At 31.6% G+C, this 23,522-nt stretch overlaps 1 protein-coding gene across 1 annotated transcript; it reads left to right on the plus strand.

The window, feature by feature from the left end:
- The first annotated feature begins 9,960 nt into the window (after window positions 1-9,960).
- LOC120090562 (exopolygalacturonase-like) lies at window positions 9,961-20,389 on the plus strand. The gene is made up of 4 exons (XM_090306904.1): window positions 9,961-10,162; window positions 19,174-19,460; window positions 19,556-20,077; window positions 20,165-20,389. Exons 1-4 carry the CDS (start codon window positions 9,961-9,963, stop codon window positions 20,387-20,389), a joined length of 1,236 nt encoding a protein of 411 aa, XP_090163030.1.
- Window positions 20,390-23,522: the final 3,133 nt, after the last annotated feature.

Here is a 23,522-nt window from a genome sequence, read left to right on the forward strand (position 1 = left end):
TATTATAAATTTTTTAATTTAATAATTTTTTTTTTACCTTTTTAACTGTAAATTTGCATTTTAAAATTTCAATCATAAATCTAAAAATATAAAATAAAGAAAACAAAAAAAAATCCGTTGAAGACATATTCATAGAAGAATTTAGTAAAAACATAATCAAAATTGCCTAACAACCATTAAGTTAGGTGTACTAAAAAATGTTTCCTTTTCTATGAAACATATCTCCTCCTTACATGATGTTTTTTATATCTAATGATACCCTTTTTAACTATTGTCAATAGATACCATCATCCATGAATGTTAAAAGAATAGAAATGTCACTCTTCTAGAAGGGTAGTAGTAGACCAATTTGAGGATAACTCAATTACTTGAGACATATATATTTTCAATTAATAGATTAAAGCCTCAAATATATCTATGCACATTGTTGAACTAAAGGATAGAATATTGATATCAAAGTGAGCATGGGTCAACTGACGTTTAGATGTGTGTTAACTGTTAACGGCCAAAATATCTGTATTTTTCGAATTCTCATCCCTCTTGTACTAAAGAAAGAAAGAAAGAAAGTATGTGGAATGGTAGTGTAAGTGTAATGACGTGATAAAGAAGAAAATTATACTACTAATCACAAATATGTTGCATACAAAATAAAATCGTATATGATATTGAATAAAGTACAAACTACCATTTCAATCGTCAATAGTCCGACCTCTAGTCTTGCAATTGTGTTGAGTTATTTAGCAAATGGATGTGTAATGTCCATTATGATATTACTTTGCGTTTGTAAATATTGTAGTGCTCAACATAAAGTGTTCGATATCATGCAATTTGGTGCCAAACCTGATGGAATAATGGATAACAGTAAGGTAAAATTTTTGTTTTCAATATCAAACCACAAATACTTTAAAAATCAATTCAAATATTTTTTTTCTTAAATGTTTTAAGTATTTATATCTATGACATATCTTGTTGTAATTTATAAAATTAATGATAATTAAAAATTGTTATTTGGAGATAGTTTGATAGCATTTTTCTTTCTTTTATATATATATATAATCACGTCTCACGTTTCTGTCTTTAAGAACTTTTTTTCTTAGAAATGTATCATTTCCAAAATGATGTAAAGTCTTGGAAGTTACAAACTACATAAGTCAAGATGTTTGTAATATATTCGACGTTTTTTAGAATTATATTTCTTTTCTTATAATTTTTTACAATGGATTTCATCTTTTCGTAGGGAAAATTTTCAATTTTGAGCCAAAGTTTTTAAAAAACCAAATAAATTTTATTTGTTTTCTTACAATTTCTTTGTAATGTACTTTACTTTTCAAATTTTTAGTTTTGAAAATTAAACTTAATTGATTTATTTGTATAATATAGGCATTATGCACGGAGTGAAGCCTGTGGAAATAGTGGAGGCGGTGTGGTTTTAATACCAACACAAGGAAGGTTCTTAGTTTTGCCATTGTTGCTTCAAGGTCCATGCCATAGCTTGTGGAAATAGTGATGGCAAACTGTTGGCTCCCGCCGCTAAGCATTTCACTATCGCGCGACTATTATCTTAGTATCAACCAAGTCAACAACTTGTTCAATATCGATGGTTTGGGTCGCTTGAACGATCGCGGTTCTATCGCTTGGCCATATAACTTCGCTAATTGTCACGTCATAAATTCATCTTTTCTTTTTCTTTCTCAATAACAATAAACCTGATTTTAAATTTACTATATGTTTGGGAGAACTATCAATTTGTTTTGATTAAATAATAACTTGTTTTCATGTCTTTGTTTCTATTACATTTGTTATATTAAATTTGTAAATTCATATTTTTTGTTTCTAACAATAAACCTAACATTACATTTACTATATTTTTGTGAGTACTAAAAAATTGTTTTTCATACGATAACTTTGCTTTCTATCTCAAACCTTTATTCCAGGGTATTTTAGAAAAAATATTACTATCAATACTTTGTAAGCCAATCTAGCCACCCAGTTACATAGTGTCCCATAACAATTTGTTTAAAACATTTTTGTGGTTGTTTTTCTTATGCTGTAAAGAATGGCATGTTATTGCCTTAAAAAGGAGTTGAATTTTTTCTTCATTTTGAAAAAGAAAGCTTATTCGTTATGTTGACTATGGAAGTGTTTATATACGATCATCTCCTACAAAATATTTATTATTTTAAATGCAACTCCAAAAATTATTATTGCCATATAACAGTTTGATATTCTATGTAGTATATGAAACAAAATAATATCAATACTACGAGTATAAAGAACATAAGCTCTTATAATAGAAAACTCTTCCATTTCACTGTACATGGATGTCGTCATGTCACGTTTGATCACGTTACAGTGATAGTTCCAGCAGACAGCCCCAACGCAGATGGAATCCACATTTCATCAATGAGCGGTATCAACATCATGCATCAAGTGATCGGTACTGGAGATGATTGTATCTCCTTGGACCTTGGAAGTAAATTCATCAACATAACCAATGTTCAATATGGTCCGCCATGGAATTAACATCGGTAGCCTTGGAAAGTAACCAAGCGATTAAGACATCTTCGAAGTCACAATAAGAGACTCCACATTCATTAGCACTTCCAACTGAGTGAGGATCAAATCATGGTCATCTTCATATTCCAACATGGTTAGCAATGTCACATTTCTCAATCTCCAAATGAACAATGTCAAAAATCCTATCATCATTGATCAAATGTATTGTCTCGACTCTTGCGGTCCAAATGATGAAATGGTATATATAAGATAATTTGAGAGAATTATGGTTTTAACAAAATATTGAATATAGTAATATATGTTATATATGTGTGACTCTAAATCAAAATTGTGGTTTTTTGTTGGTAAAGTTAGTCAAGGGTGCAGACTAAAGATGTGAGATATGAAGGCATAAGGGGGACTTCAAATACCCAAGTGGCAGTAAATTTTGAATGCAACCAAGTTTTTCCATATCAAGGCGTAGTGTTGCAAGACATTAACCTTCCTTTCAATGGTGGTAGACAACCAACTTCCATTGTCATAATGTTAAGGGTTCTGCTTTTGGCCAACAATTGCCTCTCTCTTGCCTCTAATTTCTTGGTCTTCCATTTATTCTTCCTCGCTAGAGAAAGAGGTGGAAGGAGAAGATAGTTATTTCTCAAAATAATTTAATAAGAACCCAAGGTAGGTTTCCACATAGTTAATAATATTAATTTTATTTTTAAGATAATTGACACAAGAAGAAGAGAGATAATCTCTTTTAATGAATGAAACTTTTATTAAAAATGTATAAAAATGGACACTTTTGGGACTATACTTTTTTACTCTCTCAATACACAATCACTCACTTTTATTCTAGGTTTCTCTCTAACTCTCTTGTTTTTCTTTCTTCCTCTCTTTACTTGCTTTCTTCCTCTCTTTGCTTTCCTACTTTACAAATGAGGACATGTCTTCTATTTATAGGTATAAGACTTTTGAACTTTTAAAAAATATGATTTTTCTAGACTTTTCCTAGATCTAATGAATTCTAGATAATTCTATGAGAGTATCCTTATCTAAAGGAATTCTTTCTTGAAGCCTAAAAAACCCCTAAAATATTTCTACATCTTTTCTTTGACATATATATTTAAAAATATTCTATATAATCTAGAGATGTCTTATATTTACACTTAAGCTATATGTAGATACTTCAAGAAGATTTCAGAACAGTTAGTGTTGCTCCTACTTAAACATTCCCCCTCAATGCTAACTATTCTAGCTCTTTCTATCATCTCGAGCTATTGTTGGAACTCTACATTATTGGATGCTCTTAGCCTTCTGGCACTATGTCCCAACTTCGATTCTTTCTTAATGCATCTACTTCTTCTTCCACGGTATTTTATTTGAAATTTTATGATGCTTCTTCCACTACAAAAATTTTGGCTTTAGATGTCATTTTCGAACTTACATCATATACTTATGGTGACGGATTACAAACCGCCATTACATCTGGTGACATTGTAGGTTACGATAGCGGTTCTGAACCGCCATCAAAACTTTCACCATCACATATATACGATGGCAATTGTTTGTGATGTCTGTTTAGAACTGACATCATACCCATGCCATCATAGGCATTTTGTTACGATGTCAGTTTGTAACTGACATGGAACCCATGTCATCATACATAAACGTTGGTGGTTTGTTCATACCAGTTATTATTATAATCTACTATGGCAATATAGAACTGACATCATATCTTCTATAATTGACAATAAATATATTAGCATAATATGGAACCCAAATCCTGCATAAAATGTTTTTTCACAAAAATAATAATTCTCAACCCCTATTTCAATTAATACTTTAATAAAAATGTTCAGCAAAACAGCGACAAAATTCTAAAACACAATCTATCATTTTATTTCAATATTTATTATATCAGGTTTCAATGTACAATATGTTTGAAATCTAGCAAAGCTACAAAAATATATTAACAACCAAACAAAACTACACAATTTGTTTCAAACCAACACAAAATGTCTAAGAGCTTCCAAATGTTCAAAGTGAAGCCGAACAATATATGTTTCAAAACACAATCTGATCAAATGGAGCTTGACAATTCCACCCACCCAACTCGTATGTCCTCATTGAGTTCTTCTAGGTAAAAAGGTTCTCAGTATCAAACTATATGACGGTAAATGAGTAACAAATATTACAATAAACTTGTTATTAATAAGTACATAATATGTAAATAATAATATTATGTTAGAAGAGTGACATATAAGAGATTTGATAGGAATATCTAGATAATGGAATACCTCTCTCATGAACCTCATTACATAATACTCATATTATTTGATTAAATGATAATGTACCTATCCTTTGATTTATCACAGGACGTAACAAAATTTCAAGGTAAATTCTTTGAAGTATAACAAGTCATTTGAAATAAAAGGAGAAAATATTAACCCAAATTCTTTGAATAACCAACCAAATTAAACCTACAAAATCATGTATGAAAACAAACATGAAACATGTAAGCATGTGAGAATAAAAAACTGAAATAGGAAGAAATTACATAAACTAAACTTATCAACTCAACTCAAGAAAGAAACTCAACAAGTTAATGATACTCATGAACTGAAATAAACTAATTAGTAGAAACCATAACAAAGTTAGAAAAAGTAGTCTGCCAACCAAAACAAAACTACATAATATGTTCCAAAGTGGTTTTGTTGAGGGCACTTCAACCCTTTTAGCGAGGGCACTATAAGATAATTGACAGGATCCTCACTCGATTAGCTAGTGTCCTAGAAAATGGTGCAATCATGTCGTTTGAGTTGACTACTTTGAACAGACTCAACACTTGATTTTTTTCCATCAACAACATCAAAAGTCAAGCACGCACGATAGAAATTAAGGTTGAACAATTTGAATATTAGAAAAAAGGACGGAGAACCATATAAACAATGAATAAGAATCTATTGAACTTGATATGAGAAAAAAAGTAATCCATGAGGAAAATGAACCCATCTTGGTAGAGCTAAATTTAAAGGGAAATTGCAATTTTAATTATTAAAAAAATATTGAAAATTGGGCGTGTATCCCTAAGTTTTGCTTTTTTGCAAACATGTCAAAAAAACTTACATCTAAAAATTTGATTATTATCTGATTTTTATGTGATTGTAATGTGATTCTTATCTGATTTCTATGTATTTGCTTTGTGATTGCCACACTTGCAATTACAAAAAGTTGAAGTCATGACCTTGGTTTCTTAGAATGTATTTGCCATACAATGCAATTTCCCAAATTTAAATGAGATTTTTTATAATTGTGGCTTCTTGACAAACAAATGACTAATAATTTAGACCATCATTTCAAATTTCCAACAAATTGGTTGTAAGAAAGAAAATAAATTTGTTAAACTAGAAGTCTCCAACTATGTGAACAAAAAACTCTTGAAATTGTCGTTAGCAATTTGAGTGAGTGAGTTTTAGGGGAGAAGTAGGGAGCAACTAACTATTTTCAAAGTTATAGTTCGAAATAAAATTTAAGTAAGATAGAGTTCTAATAGAATTTGATGAACAAATTTCATGTATTTCCTAAACAAAGCAGCCAATCCATTCAAATAAGGTAAATTGTGAAACAAAAAAATTAGAAGGAAAGAGTTAAAAGGGTCAATAAAACAACATTATTGTTGGGTTGTATGTCCTAAAACTCGTGTTTTGTAACGATTAATGAAGATATAATCTCAATGGCTTTTTTCCTCTTCATTCAAACTAATTAACAAACTTATAACAGAATTGTAAACATATATAAGTGTGTTACATTCAAATCATTTTACAACTTTTACTTCAGTTTGTACAAGATCTGTAAGATGAAAAGAATACTTATCGTTTTTGTAGTCTTCAATAAAGATTCAGCTCCCTTCCCGTGGATGTAGTCACCTTCTTATCGAACCATGTACAACACTATGTAGAACTCTTCTTCTTCTTTCTTTTTACTCTATTGCATGCTTGAATCTCTTCTTCATTGTCTGTGATTTTTGTCAAGAACAGTGAAGTGTTAAAGAGAGTTGGGAGCATTTTAGAATAGTGAAGCTAGAGGAAGAGTGTGTGGTTTTGTTTATCTGACATTTTCCTATCAGCCTCATCAATCTTCCTCAGAATCGAGTAAGTGAATTTCTCCTCGTGTGGCAATCTGAGTTGAGGATCGTGATTATCCCTTAGCCTTGCGTTTCACCTACCACACAAAATTGGATCGAGTTGTCCTTCTCTTTGGGCCTAAAAACAAAGTTAGCAACCTGAAGCCTCTGTTATAGAAGGTTCCTACCTCATGACAGCTCGAAGCTCTGTTGTAGAAGGTTCCTACCACATGACAACCTGAAGCCTCTATTGTAGAAGGTTCTCTTGATTCTTTCCTACCACAAGGAAAATCAAGAGAAAGAAAAAGAGTCCAAAGGCAAGCAACCTGAAGCCTCTGTTGTAGAAAGTTCCTACATCTACTCCGATGCACTTGCCTTAACACTTGACAAGGCCAATCATGTTAACCCTCTTGGGAAACATGATTAGGTCTTGGATTTAGGGTGCACCTACCACATGACACTTATGAGACCCTGGTTTAACACCTACAAAGAAATTGATGGAGAAATGGTCTACATGGGGAACAACCAAGGTTGTAAAATTGAAGATATTGGCTCTATCTCTATGAAACTCAAGGATGGGATTGTTAAACTACTAAAAAATATTTGGCATGTTCCACTCCTTGAGAGGAATTTAATTTCCTTGAGAAGCTTGATACAATTAGGTATGAGTACAGGGATAAGGGTGGAATTATTGAGGTTCTAAAAGACTCAAAGGTAGTCTTTGTTGGGGAGAAAATTAATGACTTGTTTGTGGTCAAAGGTATTGAGATGATGACAGGGGCATATATTGCCACTACAAATGATATGACAGAAGCTGACATATGGCACAAAAAGCTGTCTCATATTAGTGCTAAAGGACTGGAAGTGTTGTCTAAGCAGGGAATTTTAGACAAGCTAACCTTTTGTGAATATTGTATTTTGGAGAAAGCAACCAGACATAGCTTTACCAAAGCACAACATTCAACAAAAGCTATTCTTGACTACATCCACTTAGATCTATGGGGACCAACTCCAATGCCTAGCCTAAGTGGCTCAAGGTACTTACTTTCCTTTATAGATGACTTCAAGGAAAAATTGGGTTTTCTTTCTTAAATCAAAAGACCGAGTGTTTAACAAATATAAATAATGGAAACTCACGATTGAGAAGCAAACCTCTAAAGAAATTAAATACCTAAGAACAGACAATGGACTAGAATTTTTAGTGAAGAATTTAACAAATTTTGTAAGGAATCAGGCATAGCTAGGCATATGACAGTCAGATATACACCTCAACAGAATAGGGTAGTAGAGAGGCTTAATAAGACTATTACGGAAAGGGTCATATGCTTACTCTTAGATGCCATTCTTAGTGAAAAGTACTGGGCTAAAGCTGCAAGCTATACAGTGTACACCTTAAATAGGTGCCCACGTATATCCTTAAACTTTTTAACTCCTGAAGAAAAAATGCTCCAAGCATCCTCCTAACCTTGACAACCTAAGCGTATTTGAATGTGTTGGGTACATACATCAAAATCAGGGAAAACTTAAGTCTAGGGCTATGAATGTATGTTTGTAAGGTTCACTAAAGGTGTAAAGGGCTTTAAAATATGGAATTCTGTTGAGAAAATCTTTGTGGTCAATAGGGATGTCACTTTTAGAGAAAAGGATATGTTCATGCAAAAGAAGAAGACTGCAATGGAGATACCAAAATGTCCTACAACTAAAATTGAGGTGGAGGCACCTAAAGATAAGTACACTAGTTAGGATTCTCCTAATGATTCAGAAGATGAAAAGGAAACTACAGAAGAGCTAATAGAACATACTGAAGCTCAACCTAATTTGAGTCAATACTCATTAGTAAGGGACAGACAAAGAAGGGTGATTGTTCCTCCAGCTAGGTATACTGAAACAAAATATATGAACCTATTTTTAAATGCTACCATAACTCTAAATGACCAAGAACTAGCTAACTTTTAAGAGGCAGTAAGCTGCCTTAATGTTAGAAATTGGATTGAAGCTATGTGTAAAGAAATGCAATCACGAAGTGTCAATAACACTTGGACCCTAACTTCTCTTCCTAAAGGATGCAAGCTAATAGCATCTAATGGATCTATAAACTAAAGGAGGGCACTTCTAAAGCAAAAAAGCCTTGTGGCTAAGGGATTCACACAGAGGGAATATGTTGACTATTCTGAGATCTTTTCACCTATAATAAAGAAAACCTCAATCAAACTCTTGTTATCCCTAGTTTCTCAATATAACCTTGAATTAGACTAACTAGATGTAAATACAACTTTCCTATGTGGCCACCTAGATGAGATTAGATACATGGTTCAACCAAAGGCTTTTGAAGAAAAGGGAAAGGAGGACCTCTACTGTCTTTTAAATAAGTTTATATATGGACTTAAGTAGTCTCCTAGATGCTGGTATAGAAGATTTAATGACTACGTTAAGAGTATTGTGTTTCAGAAAAGCACCTATGACATTTGTACTGTGAAGAAAAGAGTATTGTGATTAAGGGAATTAACAAAGTATAAGTTAAATTTTTAGTTAAAGAGAAAGAAAATTTCTAAGGGTTGAATAGATTTTCCTTGAGTGGCTTTGAGATAAGCCTTAACTAATGAAAATTTGGCTAAGTTTAAAGTCAAAAGAAGGCATGCGTTTGATGTTAATGCATGAGATGAGACTGAGTAGAGGTTTAAAGAAGTTAAGCATTGAAGCCAAGGGCAACCATGCGTAGAGATGGTGAGGTTTGGATGCAGAAGCGTTGGCAAGAGGCATTGCCCAGAGTTGCTCATGTGTTAGACTGCGTGAGTGAGAGCGAAAAGAGTGAGAGAGCTAGAGGGCAAGGCGCTAAGCAGACAATCTTATAGCTTTGGGCAGCGTTGAATGATGTGCTAGACGATCGTGTAGCTACGTGTGGTGCTAAATGATGTGAAGCGATGCGCTACACGATAGGGGATGACACTAAACGATCAGCGTAGGCGCTAGATGATAAGCGTAAAAGTTGGAGATAGCGCTAGACGATAACACTATATGATAGCGCTAAGCGATGAGCGGGCGCTAGACAATAAGCTAAGCGCTAGACGATGTGTTAGATGCAAACGCTGGTTGATGGCGTTACACGATAGGCAGATGAGCTAGACGGTAAGGCGTCAACACTACATGATGGAGCTAAACGATAGGCATACGAGCTATGCGATAGGCTATTCACGAGATCTTAAGAGCGAGATATCACTAAACGATTGAACACATGATGAGACGTAAATGTTATGCGATGGGATGCAGGCACTAGACGATTACAATGAGAGACAGCGAGAGGGTTGGTTGTTAAGCGATAGCGAGAGATTCATTAAACGATGGTGATGTGTGATGAAGTGCAAGAGTTGCACGATGGACTAAACAATGGAATGGTGCTGAGGCTTGTGTTATGCAAGGCTGATGAGCTCACCCAGAAAAATGGCTATACCGAGAGAAGGTTGAATCTTGAGTTAGTAGAAGCTGGACAAATAGAGTTTCATGCAAAGAGAGTCTTATGCATGAGGAAGACAACTCAAACAGGTGAGCGACATAAGAGTAGGTGAATGGCAAGGAAGAAGATGGTGGTAAAGAATGGTGCAAACACTCCAAAGTAGGAGGTGTCTTGCATTGAGGCTTAGTAAAGATGAGAAGGATCGATTCCTTTAGCCTATAAATACCTCCACAGGATATCTCTTCAATCCATAACTCAAAATCATCTTCAAAGAACATAAGGAAGAGTGTTAGAAGATATATTTGGAGGAGATTATGCGTTGATCATGAAGGGCATGAATTGATAGCAAGACCATGCATTGGTCATGAAGTTCCAAGAGGAGAAGATGTTGTCAGACAGTGAAGACTAAAGGTAGCATCAACTTGGGATAAGGAGTTCTCCCAGAATACTCGTGCGTTTTGAGTAATTCTAAATCCACCTAAAATCTCTAAGAGTCTAGTTTTCAAGGTTGAGCTGCCAGAAAAGAAGCTCCAAGGAATCAGGTTGTAGAATGAAGAAAAGGAAGAAGGGTCGAGCTGTCGGGTAAGCTTGGGTCATTCTTTATAATTTAGAATTACAGCGAAACCACAAGAATTTCTAAGTTATGATTTTAGGCTAAGCTTTCTGAGACATTTTAGAGCATGTTTGTAGAAGAAAGTATCTTGAAATAAGGCTTAGAACTATGAGTAATCTGAGATTGAAGTTGAATCCGGATTTTAGGGTTCAAAAAGGAGTCTGAGGAAATCAAGGAACTTCTAAGAGAGAAAGGTTCCTACCTTACCAAGGCAAGTGGTACTTTCCTTTAAGTCTTAAAACATACCTTTTAGAGTAAAGTGTATATGCTTATGTTATGAATGTGTAATTAGCATGAGAATGAGATTATGTGATCAGGATGGTCAGGAGGTCAATAGATCTAGTTCCTGAGCCACGAGTTGAACCTCACGGAATGGTCAGGGGACTGAGAGGTCTAGTTCCTGAGCTTGGGGAAGGAACCTCGTATGGGATGGTCAGAGGGTTAGCAGGCCTAGCTTCTGAGCCCATAAGTGGGGAACTATGTGCACATAGGATATAAAGAGAACACAAGAGAGTAAACATTTAAGATTAGTAATAGTTAACAATCTACCAGTGTAGGTAGAGTTAAAACCAGACTCATTCAAAAGCGATGGTTTGAGTATCAACCTCGTATATATGATATGTTTGTTATTTATGAGTTAAAATAGACTCTAGAAGTTTCTTACCACTCACCAAGCTTTGTGAAGCTCATTCTGTTCTTTCATGTTTTTCTTCCCAGGTAGCGAAAGGTGGGGAGTTCTAAGGTGTTGCTAAGGTCAAAGTCTGCCACACCACAGTCACACTTCCGGGGTTTTAGAGTTGTTGATGTAAACTTTGTAGTTAAGTCTTGGAGTTATATAAACATTACATTGTTGTAATAAAATGAGTTTAATTAATTAGTTGTTGTTTATCACCTTGACTTAAAGTTTACTGAGAGTAAAGAGGTTTAGATGGGAAGTAGGTGTCACAAAAGGGTGGTATCTGCGGTCCTTCACACCTCTCCTTGAGCTCAAGAGGCGGGCTCGGGGTGGGGTGTGACATGTACCTATGTAAACTCAACTACCTATAAGAACAAGGTATACTTACTTCTCTATGTGGATGATATGTTGCTAGCTGAGAGTTTTAAATAAGATTTCAGTCATGTCAAAAATCTCCTAAAGAGAGAGTTTGATATGAAGGATATGAAGGAACTCTTATCAAAGAGAACCCATGAGCGGAAGCACGATCGATCCAAATTCATTGTGAAAGAATTACAAACATTCTCAAACATACAACCTAGTTATGTATTTCAGAACAAATTACGACATGCTTTCAAAGTTAAATACAAAGGGAACGAAAGACATACCTTTGAAGAACTCTTCTTCCAAAAATCTCTTGCTCTCGAGAATAACTTGGATAACAAAATCTCATTCTCGCCCCAATCGTCTAGCTAATTGTCTGGTCAATTGTGAACAATCTTCTCCACGAACAAGTAACTTCTCGGACACTAGCACTCAGTAACCTTGGAATTCTCAGAGTGAGAATCTAGGAGGTGTGGGCTCTGTTGGATTTGGTAGAGGGTTGGAGGAAACTATGATCGCACTATACGACTAAGCGAGTGGGAGAATGAACTGTCTATCGTATAGACTTTGTGTTCTTGATCGTTTAGTAAATCTCAATAGGTACACAATCGTTTAGAAAAACAAGGTTTGATCGTTTACACGATCGTTTAGTGAATCTCTCTTGCCATGCGATCATTTAGTAAAATGCTACACGATCGTTTAGAGAATGGCACGTGTACACGATCGTTTAGACAAACACTTGAAAGTTGTCATGTAGTCTTTCATTAGCTAAATGATTAGTAGTATACTTAATGAAGCGATTCCTTACAAAATGAAAACCTTTTTCATTTTATCCTTCAGTTATGAAAACTGAATATAACCTCCCACTTCACGCACGGTTAAAGGAGAAACCGCCTATAATTATTGTATAATTGTTTTAAATTATAAGTAAATATAATGACTAACTTATCATATTATATTTATAACCTATAGTTTTAATATCACATCATATGTAACATTTAAACCATAGTCCTTTCCTTCTTTACTTGATATAAATCATATTTATATCAAATTTCTCTAATTGAAGTATCTCATATATCATATCAATTATATCATATATAACTGAACCAGTTTAATCATATCATATATAATCAAACTCCCTCTTGTCAATTTGAATACTTTAAACTGACCAAAAAACTTATTCTCAACTTGAATCCATTGAGTTACAAAAGGGACCTTGTGGACCTGTCACTTGAAGCTCCAATGGTGCATGAATAGCTGATTAAACTCTTTAATCACGAGATTTACCATCCGTTAACTGCCAGACACTACACTAAAGACCGACAGCTGCACTCTTCTTACTATAGATATATTTCTGTGTCCATCGGATATAACCAGTCAACAGTATGATAACCCTTCACAGATGCTCGTAAGTATAGCTGGGTCAATTTATCGCTTTGCCCCTATAGTTACATCTAACTTCTTAAGTACTACTGATTCCTCTAATGAACAATACATCATAGTCCTACTATGAGTGGACACCTCTCGGGCCTTGAGAAGATGTGTGGCGTCACATCCTTCAAGCCTTGGATTCAGCCCTTAAAGAAGCAATCTATCTACTTACCCCTGCTTCATGGAAGGAGTGAATTCCATCTTGTGTAGCTGAGTTCCTAGTTCCCCTATCAAATGAATCCTCAAAGTGGTAGGTTTGAGTCGACAATTTGGCCACCCACACCCATGTAAATCAAAGGACCGTCCTCATAAGCCGGAGTTCCCAACTTACTCAGGATTGAGGTCATGTTACCTATGGTCATCTTAGTGAAATGAAAGTCTATGTCATGAACGACATTATAAAACGAGACTAAACACTTCATGGTCCAGTCTTATACAAACTCCTTTCTATAGGACACTCTCGCTTGCATATCTCCACATGAATGATCAGGATTAGACCATCTGTAGCACGTCACAACACTTATAACCATCTACAAAAAGGGTTATATCCGTAGTGTCACTAGGATAAGATTTCTCTCCTATATCCATATACTACAAACCATTTAGGTTATCACTTAAGGTATGATCCACTTGTATGTCTCCACATACATGCTTAAGTTACAACGACAACCAGTGATCTTAGTTTATTGGTTTATAGTAAATGCAGATAAAATATCTTATATTTCATAGACAACAGTGAAGAAAATATCGCATACTATTACATCACAAGCATTTGTTCATATAGGTATTTATAAATTACAGGACCCTACGAGGGTTTAGGGCATCAACACCAAAAGGATATGAGTCAGTCTAAGAAGATCCTTGAGATTGAAATTAACAGAGACAGGGGTTCCTCTACACTTAGCATTAATCATACCAACTATTGTGAGAAAATCATTAGAAGATTCAACATGACTAATGCTAAGCCTATAACTATATCTATTGCTCATCATTTTGAACTATCCTCAGCTAATTCACCTAAAGAAACTGCCTTGAAACACTTAAATCAGATGCAATTGGTTCCCTATAGTCAGGCAGTAGGCAGCTTGATGTATTTATGATCTCTACTAGGCTTGATCTATCATATTGTGCAAGCCTAGTCAGTAGGTACATGTCAAACCCTGGAAGAAGACATTGGGAAGCTATCAAATGGATACTTAGGTGAATAGACAGGAACACTCTCGTGGTGGTCTACGAACCGTTCGTGAGGATATTAGAGTTAATTTAGAGAAGTTTCAATGTCTACAAAGGTTGTATTCTTTTTCCGTTTTATTTGTTTGTATTGTATGCTTATCTTTGTAATTAACTTAATTAGAGTACTTTAGATCCATTCTTCTTCCGCTACGCATGTATTCGTTCCATCATTAGGCTCCCCCTAGGTGTGAGACTCCCTCTCATGATAACTTAGGCTCCCTCTAAGTTATAGTGTTAATGAAGAATATCTTAGACTCATTGTATCTTTCCTACTAAGAATAAAGTCCCTTTTACTAGATTAACTTAGGCTCCCTCTAAGCTTGAGAGTCCATTCTCAAATGAATCTTGTCATATAAGATGAGAGTAACTTGAAGTACGTCTCCAAGAAATTCAACTATTTCTTCTATTTGTGAATTCGATCGAGTACACACTATTGTATAACTCCATGGTGCTCTTAGAAAACAAAATGGCCAACCTAGCCAAAGGACAAATTTATTTTAAATATGCACAACGAATATATGGAAGAGCAACCTTAACTTCCAAATCAGTTGCACACTGAAAAAAGAAAGGGATCGATAAATAATATTACAGAAGGAAAAACTCAATAAGGAAAGTATTTTGCAGAATCAACATTTCTGAAGAACATCCCTTTGCCAGAAACCCACCAAAGTAGAGACAATTCAGATAACATGTGTGGAACTTAAATAACTATTGTCAAGCACATAATATCTAACATTATGTTTAAAAATTGCAATAATAATAATAATAATAATAATAATTTAATGTATATTAGCAAGATGCTATTTCCCTCCTCCCTTTCAAACCCAATTATTAGAAAGTGGGTAGAAATATTCAATGCCAATTCTACTATGGAAAGATAAATAGGAAAGTTAATTAGATTCAATATGCATAATTTTCCCCCAACCATAATAACTATTCTGCGAAACTAATTAATCCTAATTTCCTTTTTAACATTAGAGGAAAAAAAAAAAGGGAGTAGGAAAGACTGTTGATATAGTTTCCAATAAAATATCACTCATTAATTTAAATGTAAACATTTAACAATAAGATTACAATAGTAATTTTATAACAAAAGTAATTGACCTATAAAGAAATAAAAATCTCAGTTGTAAGATTATTTCTCTTTTAGGTTGTTGAATTTATATTATAAAAATGCAAAAGAAAAACAAAGTAGAAACAGAAAAAACCAGACATTTTAGAGAGAAAAAGATGGGTTTGAGTTCATCAGAAAATGGATATGTAATGTTCACTATTGTGTTACTTTGCATTTGTCAATCTTATGCCCAAAGTAAAGTGTTCAATATTATGCAATTTGGTGCCAAACCTGATCGAGTGACAGATAACAGCAAGGTAACACAAACCATTATTAAACAAAATATAAATATATTTCTCTCTTTTTGTAGTTTTTTTTTAAGAATAATTTTCATATATTATGTCCATAGCATATCTTTCATTTAGTTGATGATAAGATATGTCTCCGAATGTGCTAAAAATATGAGGTTTGTGATTCAAATTTCACTATCCCAGATGTACTAAAAAAAGATTAGATGTTTAATGTTGATTAATATCCTCACATTTTTTTTTTTGGTTTCCTACTTTCAAAATTAACCACATGAATAAAAATGATTTTAACTATAATTTCCAATCGACATTTAAAATTAGAGTAGTGCATCCGTTAAGTTAGGTAAGGATTGAAAAAATAAAGGTTTGTTTTATTTATTTATATATTTTTTTGAAAATTATGGGTGGAGGATTGAACTTCCAATATCAAAATTATTGTACATATTTGGTACTAGTTGAAATATGTTGATTTTGATAAAAAAAAACAAGGGTTATAAAAATTAGAATTTTGATTTTGACATATTTAATACTCAAAAGGAGATTAACAAGACATTAGTATTAGTTTTTCAAAATTAAATAATACGTTACATTTATAGGAAACATTTTGGTCAAAATCTTCAAATTTAGGTAGAGAGAATTTTGATTTTTCCTCCATTTTTCGAAATTTCGAATTTTCGATCAAATTTTTGTTCTTTGTTCTTTGTTCTTTGTTTTTTTTTTTTTTTTTTTCCCAAATGGAAGTTTTTTCTCATTTATCATAAACTTTTTTATCTTCAAGACATCATATATTTATTTTTAACTTTGTTCAAATATTTATTAAATTTTTACATCATTTAACCTCAAAATTAAATTGATATGAGTTTTGTTTTTTTTACCATCCAAAACTTTCTTTTTCAAGAAATCAAAATTGAGAAAAATCATATATATTTATTTTTAACTTCATTCAAATCTTTTTATTGAACTTTCATATCATTTCATCTCATAATTGAATTCACTTGAGTTTTTGTTTCTTTTACCAAAAGCTTTCATTTTCAATATATAAAAATTGAGAAAAATAACATATATTTACTTTTAACATCATTCAAATTTCACCTCCAACTTAAATTGAAGTGAGTTCTCTAGTATTCCTCTCATTTCCTTGGAAGCTCTATATACTTGTAAAGTTTTCTTTTATTCTTTCTTTTTCAATATTATGTCATGTCATATTTAATGTTATGCTTTTTGTATCCCTCTTATATTTAATGTTATAATTCTTATATCCTTATTATGTACTTGTTATGTGTTATTCAAGTTTAATGCTATGATTTTTCATTTTTGTATTCAACCCCTTTTATGATAAACAATTTACATTTATTTTGTATGCAAATATATCATGTCCTTTAATTTTGTAATTAATTACAAATATTGGATATTATTTTATATTTTTTTCACTTCTTTTTAAAATTTACGCTCTCACATCAACATTTGCATAGATATTTTATAATATACATCTAAATGTTATCTTATTTTATAGAAATAATGATTAAAAATGGTCAATTATAGTCTAATTCAACAAAATTCAAAGTTTCATCAACTAATTATAACAATTTCCATCTATTTCCATAAAATTTCTTGAAATTTCAGTCGATATCAATATTTTTATGAAATTTTCATAAATTAGAACCTCGATATTTCTATAGATATCGATATTTTGAACCTTGATTGTTTTCTTCCTGAACTTTGAAGGTGGGGTGTATTAAGTTACTAAAATTTAAAATGTATTTATAAATAAAGTTTCTTGAATTTTTTTTCCGAGAAAGTTTCTGAATTTTAATTATAATTATATGTCCACACGTGGGTTTATATGTTAATGTGAATGTGAAAATAATATTTATAAAATCTTTAAAATAAAAAATCATATAAGATATTTATATATTAATATATAAGGATTTCACCTAATAAGAGTATATATATATAAATATGAGTTTTATTCAATATACTTTTATATTTTATTGATATCTTATGATATAATGGAAAATGTCGATTCACTTGTGAATATCAAATTCATGAACCGTACATAAAGATCATTGAAAATATGTTTTGACATGTTAATGAAAATTTAATATAATATATATCACGTGATATATTTTCAAAATTTGAAAAGTATCTCAAATATGTCAAAGATTTATTGGACTCAATACTAAAAGTTCTTATATTTATTAGAATATTTCTAAAATTGGAGGTAGCTATTGAATACAATCTCGAGATTTATTAAAGATCTGTTACACATAACCTTAATGGCCCATTTGGTTTACGGGAATAAGGGATGAGAATGGGAAATTATATTCTATTACATGTTTAGTATAAGTTTTTAATTTTGGGCACGAGAATATCTTATTCCAACGCATTTCATATTTATATCCATCGAGGTTTTTCATAACCAATGAGTTTTCTCCATTTTCAATGGTTTTTCTCTCCCTTACTTTTTATCTTTTTATTTTATTTGGTTAATTTATTTAACTTTTATAAATATGTTTAAATTGCATATATAATTAATTTTATTAATAATGCTAATATAATAATTCATTCTATTATTATAAATTAATATGAAAAATCATAATCTTTTTTTAAAAAATATGAATAATCATAATTATATTTGCTTAAATACCTTTTTATTGGTACTATATATTAACATCATAAATTATTTATTAAAATTATTAATTAGTCTTTAAAAAATATTAGTTAATTAACTAATAATAAAAGTAGTTAATTTTTATCAATTAAACAATTTTGTACACTTGTAATTCTAGTTTTAATCTATAATCATAGTTATTTTTCTAAAATTAAAAATATTTTGTTTGATGATTTAAAATCAATTAGTTTATATCAACTTTTTTTGTATATATATATATATATATAAGACTTATAATTGACATTAAACAATTAGTTAATTGAAGGATTATAATTGACATTAAACAATTAGTTAATTAACTCTTCAATTAACAATATTACTAATAATTTTTTAATAAAAATTGGTAATATAAATGCGCAATATAAATGTTTAGTTGATAATAAATATATTAAACTGGAGGATGAGTGGATAAATTTAGTTAAATTTTAATGACTTAAAATTGATTTAATAACTTAATGTAATAAAAATAAATTAACAAATGAAAATTAATTATTGAAATTAATTTTTATTGATTTTATACTTTATAATTGCATAAAAAAGTATCACACATTCCGAGACATCCCATGTTTTCATTTTCATATATAACCAAACACAATCATCTTTCATTCTTCTAAGACATCCATCCTTTATTTTCAGACAATCTTAATCCAAACAGCTCCTAAATATTTAACGTAGGAACAAAATATGGAAATAATTAGAGGTGGTTTATGAGTATTTGATTTGTAGGCTTTGAGTATGGCATGGAACGCAGCATGTGCAAATAATGGAGGTGGTGTGGTTTTAGTACCAGCAATTGGGAGGTTCTTGGTTTTGCCATTGTTGTTTCAAGGTCCTTGCAATGGCTTCATTCAATTGCAGATCGATGGCGATCTTTTGGCTTCCCCCGATAAGGCTTTCGTTTTCGGTTACTATTGGCTCCAAATCCATCAAGTCAACAACTTAGCCATCCATGGTCTAGGCCGCTTGGTCGGCCGAGGTCAAACTGCTTGGCCTTACAACACTTGCTCTACAGACGCATCATGCACTAGGCTTCCTATTGTAAGTCTATTAATTAACATTTCTCATATATACCTTTTACATGCACTCCCAAACATATTTGGTTTAACATAAATATTTGACGATTACACATGTAGAATTTGATACTCCAATCAGTTAACATTGCAAGGATCAGGAACATAAAATCCTTTCATAGCAAATCTTTCCATTTCGCATTGAATGGGTGCAACGACGTCTTGTTTGATAACGTTACAGTGATTGCACCATCAGATAGTCCCAACACGGACGGAATCCATATTTCCATGTCTACAGGTATCACCATTCAAAACTCGTTGATTGCCACTGGAGATGATTGCATCTCCTTGGGTCCTGGAAGCCATACCGTTAACATAACCAATGTCCATTGCGGTCCTGGCCATGGAATAAGCATTGGTAGTCTCGGAAGATATCCGAATGAATCAGATGTTTTTGGAATCACAGTGAGAGACACCAAGTTCTATGGCACGATGAATGGTGTCAGGATCAAAACATGGTCGTCATCGTATCAAAGTGTGCTTAGCAACGTCGCGTTTTTGAATCTCGAAATGCATAATGTCAATAATCCTATTGTCATCGACCAAAACTATTGCCCCCACAATGCTTGCCAACAAACCAAAGTGGTATATATATATATATATGAATCCCTTGAAAGTTATTTGATTATTAACCAAAGTTGATTCTCTAAAGAAAAATGTGTGTGGTTGCAGAGTGAATCAAGGGTACAAATTAAAGATGTCAAGTATGAAGATATAAGAGGAAGTTCAAGCATCCAAGCAGCGGTAACTTTCAATTGCAGCCAAGTTGCTCCATGCCAAGGGATAGTGCTACAAAACATTAACCTGACCTTCAATGGCACTGGCTCCTCCACTTCCATTTGTCAAAATGTTAGGGGTTCTTCTTTTGGCCCTCAATTGCCTCCTTGTTGTTTTTAATTAATAGTCTTTCTTTCTTTCCACACTTTTGAAAATGAAGCCATCACATTGTGTCTGTCTCATCCATATATTCATTGTATGAGAGATGCTTCTATCTTTACATCTAACATGAAAAAAAAAAGAAAAAAAAAGAACACCTATTAGGCCGCATACATTGTGGTAGTTTTTCTGAATAATTCTTTCTATTTAAGAAATTTCGTATTTATTTTTAGCATGTGATGATATTTGAGGTAAATTCTCAGGCTTTTTATTGTCATGGTCTCGGTATATTTAATTTGTCAAGTATTTCCACTCAAAATGCCTTTTGAAATAGTTTCCTCATGTATTTTAAAGAGCTTTTATTAAAAGAGTTTAAATAAAAATGATTTTTAGGGAAAAAATCATTTTTTCACTAATCAATCTAAACAGACCCTTGATGAAGTTTCATACACTTGGTAATGACATGGGATTCTCATTTTTGTTTTTTTTTTTTTTTGTTTTGGACATTTTTTAAAATAACAAACATACGTATACTATAATAATTATACATGCACTATAATAATTAATCTTTTTTACCTCAACAACAAATATGCATGCACCATATAATTAAAATACTAAAATGCACCTAGGGTAGAATTTAGTTTTAAGGTACATATGCCTTCGGTAATTTTGTTCGGTTTTGATTGGTTTTTCCAATAAAAACTGTTCTTAATCTATAATTCTTCTTCAAATACAAATTAAGATGTCTAATTTTATACTAAAAAAGTAAACCACGTTTGGTTTTTCAATTTTTGGATTTTTTTAACTCAATAGGAACATAGAAAAACACATTTTTTAAACATATTTTCACTGAAGAACTTGGTGAATCTACGAAAACATAAAACATAATAGAACTAGTTTTGCCGAACAACAAATTAAGTTAGGTACACTAAAAATGTTTCCTTTTCTAATAAAACATATCTTCTCCCCCACATGATTTTTGATATCTAATACTACCCTTTTTAGCGCCTTTTAAGACATACCATAATCCATGAATGTTATGAAGTAGGAATGCCACTCTTCTAGAAGTCTTAACAGTAGACCAATTTTGAATAGCTCAATAACTTGAGTCACATATATCCTTAATTAAGAGATTAAATGCTCAAATATATCCACGTACATTGTTCAACAAAAAGAAAGTATGTAATGATGCGATAAAAAGAAAATTATAACTATACACAATTCATGAATATGTTGTAAACCAACTATGAAATTGTAGATAAGTACAAACTACCATTTCAAAAGTCAATAGTCTCATTTCCACTCTCACAATTGCGAGGAACGCATGAAAAAAAGTTAATATGATATTTCGGTTAAAAAATTAAAGTTGATGTCTTTGTAAAAACGAAACTCACTTTTTTTTTAAAATTAAACCCTTCAATTTTTCATGCAACGTTCCTACCAGTCAATAATACACCTCATTTTTTAAAAAGAATTGAATTTCTCAAGAAGATTTTCAACCACTTAAATTTGTAATGGCGTTTAGGGTTTAATTCTACATTCTTTTTAAGCAAGAGATCAGAGATACAAAAGAAACTTAAGGAAAGTAAAAGGTTGATTTTATTAATCTCCCAACGCCACGGTTTATCAATAAAATCATTATAGAGATTTTCTAACAAAATAAATTGACCTATAAAAAAATAAAAAACTCAGTTTTGAGAATTTTTCCATTTTTGGTTGTTAAAATCCCGATATAAAAATGAAAAAAGAGAGAGAGAGAGAGAGAGAGAGCAAAAATTAGCCATCTTTGAGAAAGGAACAAAAAAAAAAAAAGGAAAAAATGGGTTTGAGTTATTTATCAAATGGATGTGTAGTGTCCATTATGATATTACTTTGCATTTGTAAATATTGTAATGCCCAACATAAAGTGTTCAATATCATGCAAAATAAAACCAAAATACTTTAAAAATCAATTCAAATAACTTTTTTTTTTAAGTTTTGAATATTTATATATATGATATATCTTGTACTAATTTCTAAAATAAATGACAATAAAAATTCTTTTTTAGGGATAGTTTGGTAACATTTTTGTTTCTTTCCTATGTAATCACTTCTCATTCGTCTATTCTTTTTTAAGAATTGTCGTTTTCAAAATGATGTAATAAAATTTTGGAAGCTATAAATTATGAAAGTCGAGGCTTTTGATAACCATTTGATATTTTTCATAATTATATTTATTTTCTTATAATTTCTATATAACGGGTTTCATCTTTTTCTACGAAAACATTGAGCAATCAAAAATAAAAACTACTGTTTGAAAAGTATTTTTTTCCTATATCTGGCTTGATTATCATGTAGTTTTTTAGTTTTAAATTTGGAAAATTATATGCTCATTTTTCTTACTATTTATTACAATATATTTTCACCTTCCCTAAGAAAACACATACATTCATAGACAAATTCTAAAAAAGAATAAATAAAAAATAAAACTACCTTTTAAATTTTTAAAACTTAGACTTGTATTTTGAAAGTTATTCTTGTAAAGTAGATTAAAAAAATAAATAAATTATAGGTAGAATTAAATCTATAAACGAATATTCAAAAATGAAAATAAAAAAAATTAAATATTTTTCAAACAAGGTCGTAGTTTCAAACCTAATAGTAATCGTTGTTTGTAAGCATAATTTTTTAATAAATATCTAATTGTAAATTTAACGTAAAAAAAAAAAAGGAAAATATTTAAATACATAATGCATCTATCTTTGTGTATACCAAATTGTCCAATCATTATTTATCACATGATAAATTCACTTTACTTACTTTTTAAAGTATATAATTCTTTTTGTTTGTGTGTGATGAGAATGTGATGCACAAAAATGGATGCATCTAGGGATGCACTCAAGTATTGCTCAGGAAAAAAAAGAGGAAACGATTACCATGCAAATATGCTTAGATATGTTTAACTTTACAAGTTGATAAAGAAACAAAAAAATAAAATAAAATAAAACTGATATAGTGTTTGTACTATCAACCTCAACGTCAGAACTCAAGAGGTTCAATTCCCCTAATCTACATATTGTCAAGGGTTAATAATTAAGTGTATAGCAACATTGTTAAAGAATAGCAAATATAGCAAAATTTATTACGGATAAACCCCTATTAGCGATATAGTATA

Source organism: Benincasa hispida, chromosome 11 (assembly GCF_027475165.1).
Source record: "Benincasa hispida cultivar pf3 chromosome 11, pf3_genome.v1.1, whole genome shotgun sequence".
Lineage (NCBI taxonomy): Eukaryota > Viridiplantae > Streptophyta > Magnoliopsida > Cucurbitales > Cucurbitaceae > Benincasa > Benincasa hispida.

Excerpts from the sequence above, each read along its gene's own strand:
- LOC120090562 (XM_090306904.1), top strand. The coding sequence starts at position 9,961 with ATGGTGATGTGTGATGAAGTGCAAGAGTTGCACGATGGACTAAACAAT. Across the intron at positions 19,461-19,555 it reads CATGCACTAGGCTTCCTATT|AATTTGATACTCCAATCAGT; the intron begins GTAAGTCTATTA and ends TTACACATGTAG. Across the intron at positions 20,078-20,164 it reads CTTGCCAACAAACCAAAGTG|AGTGAATCAAGGGTACAAAT; the intron begins GTATATATATAT and ends GTGTGGTTGCAG.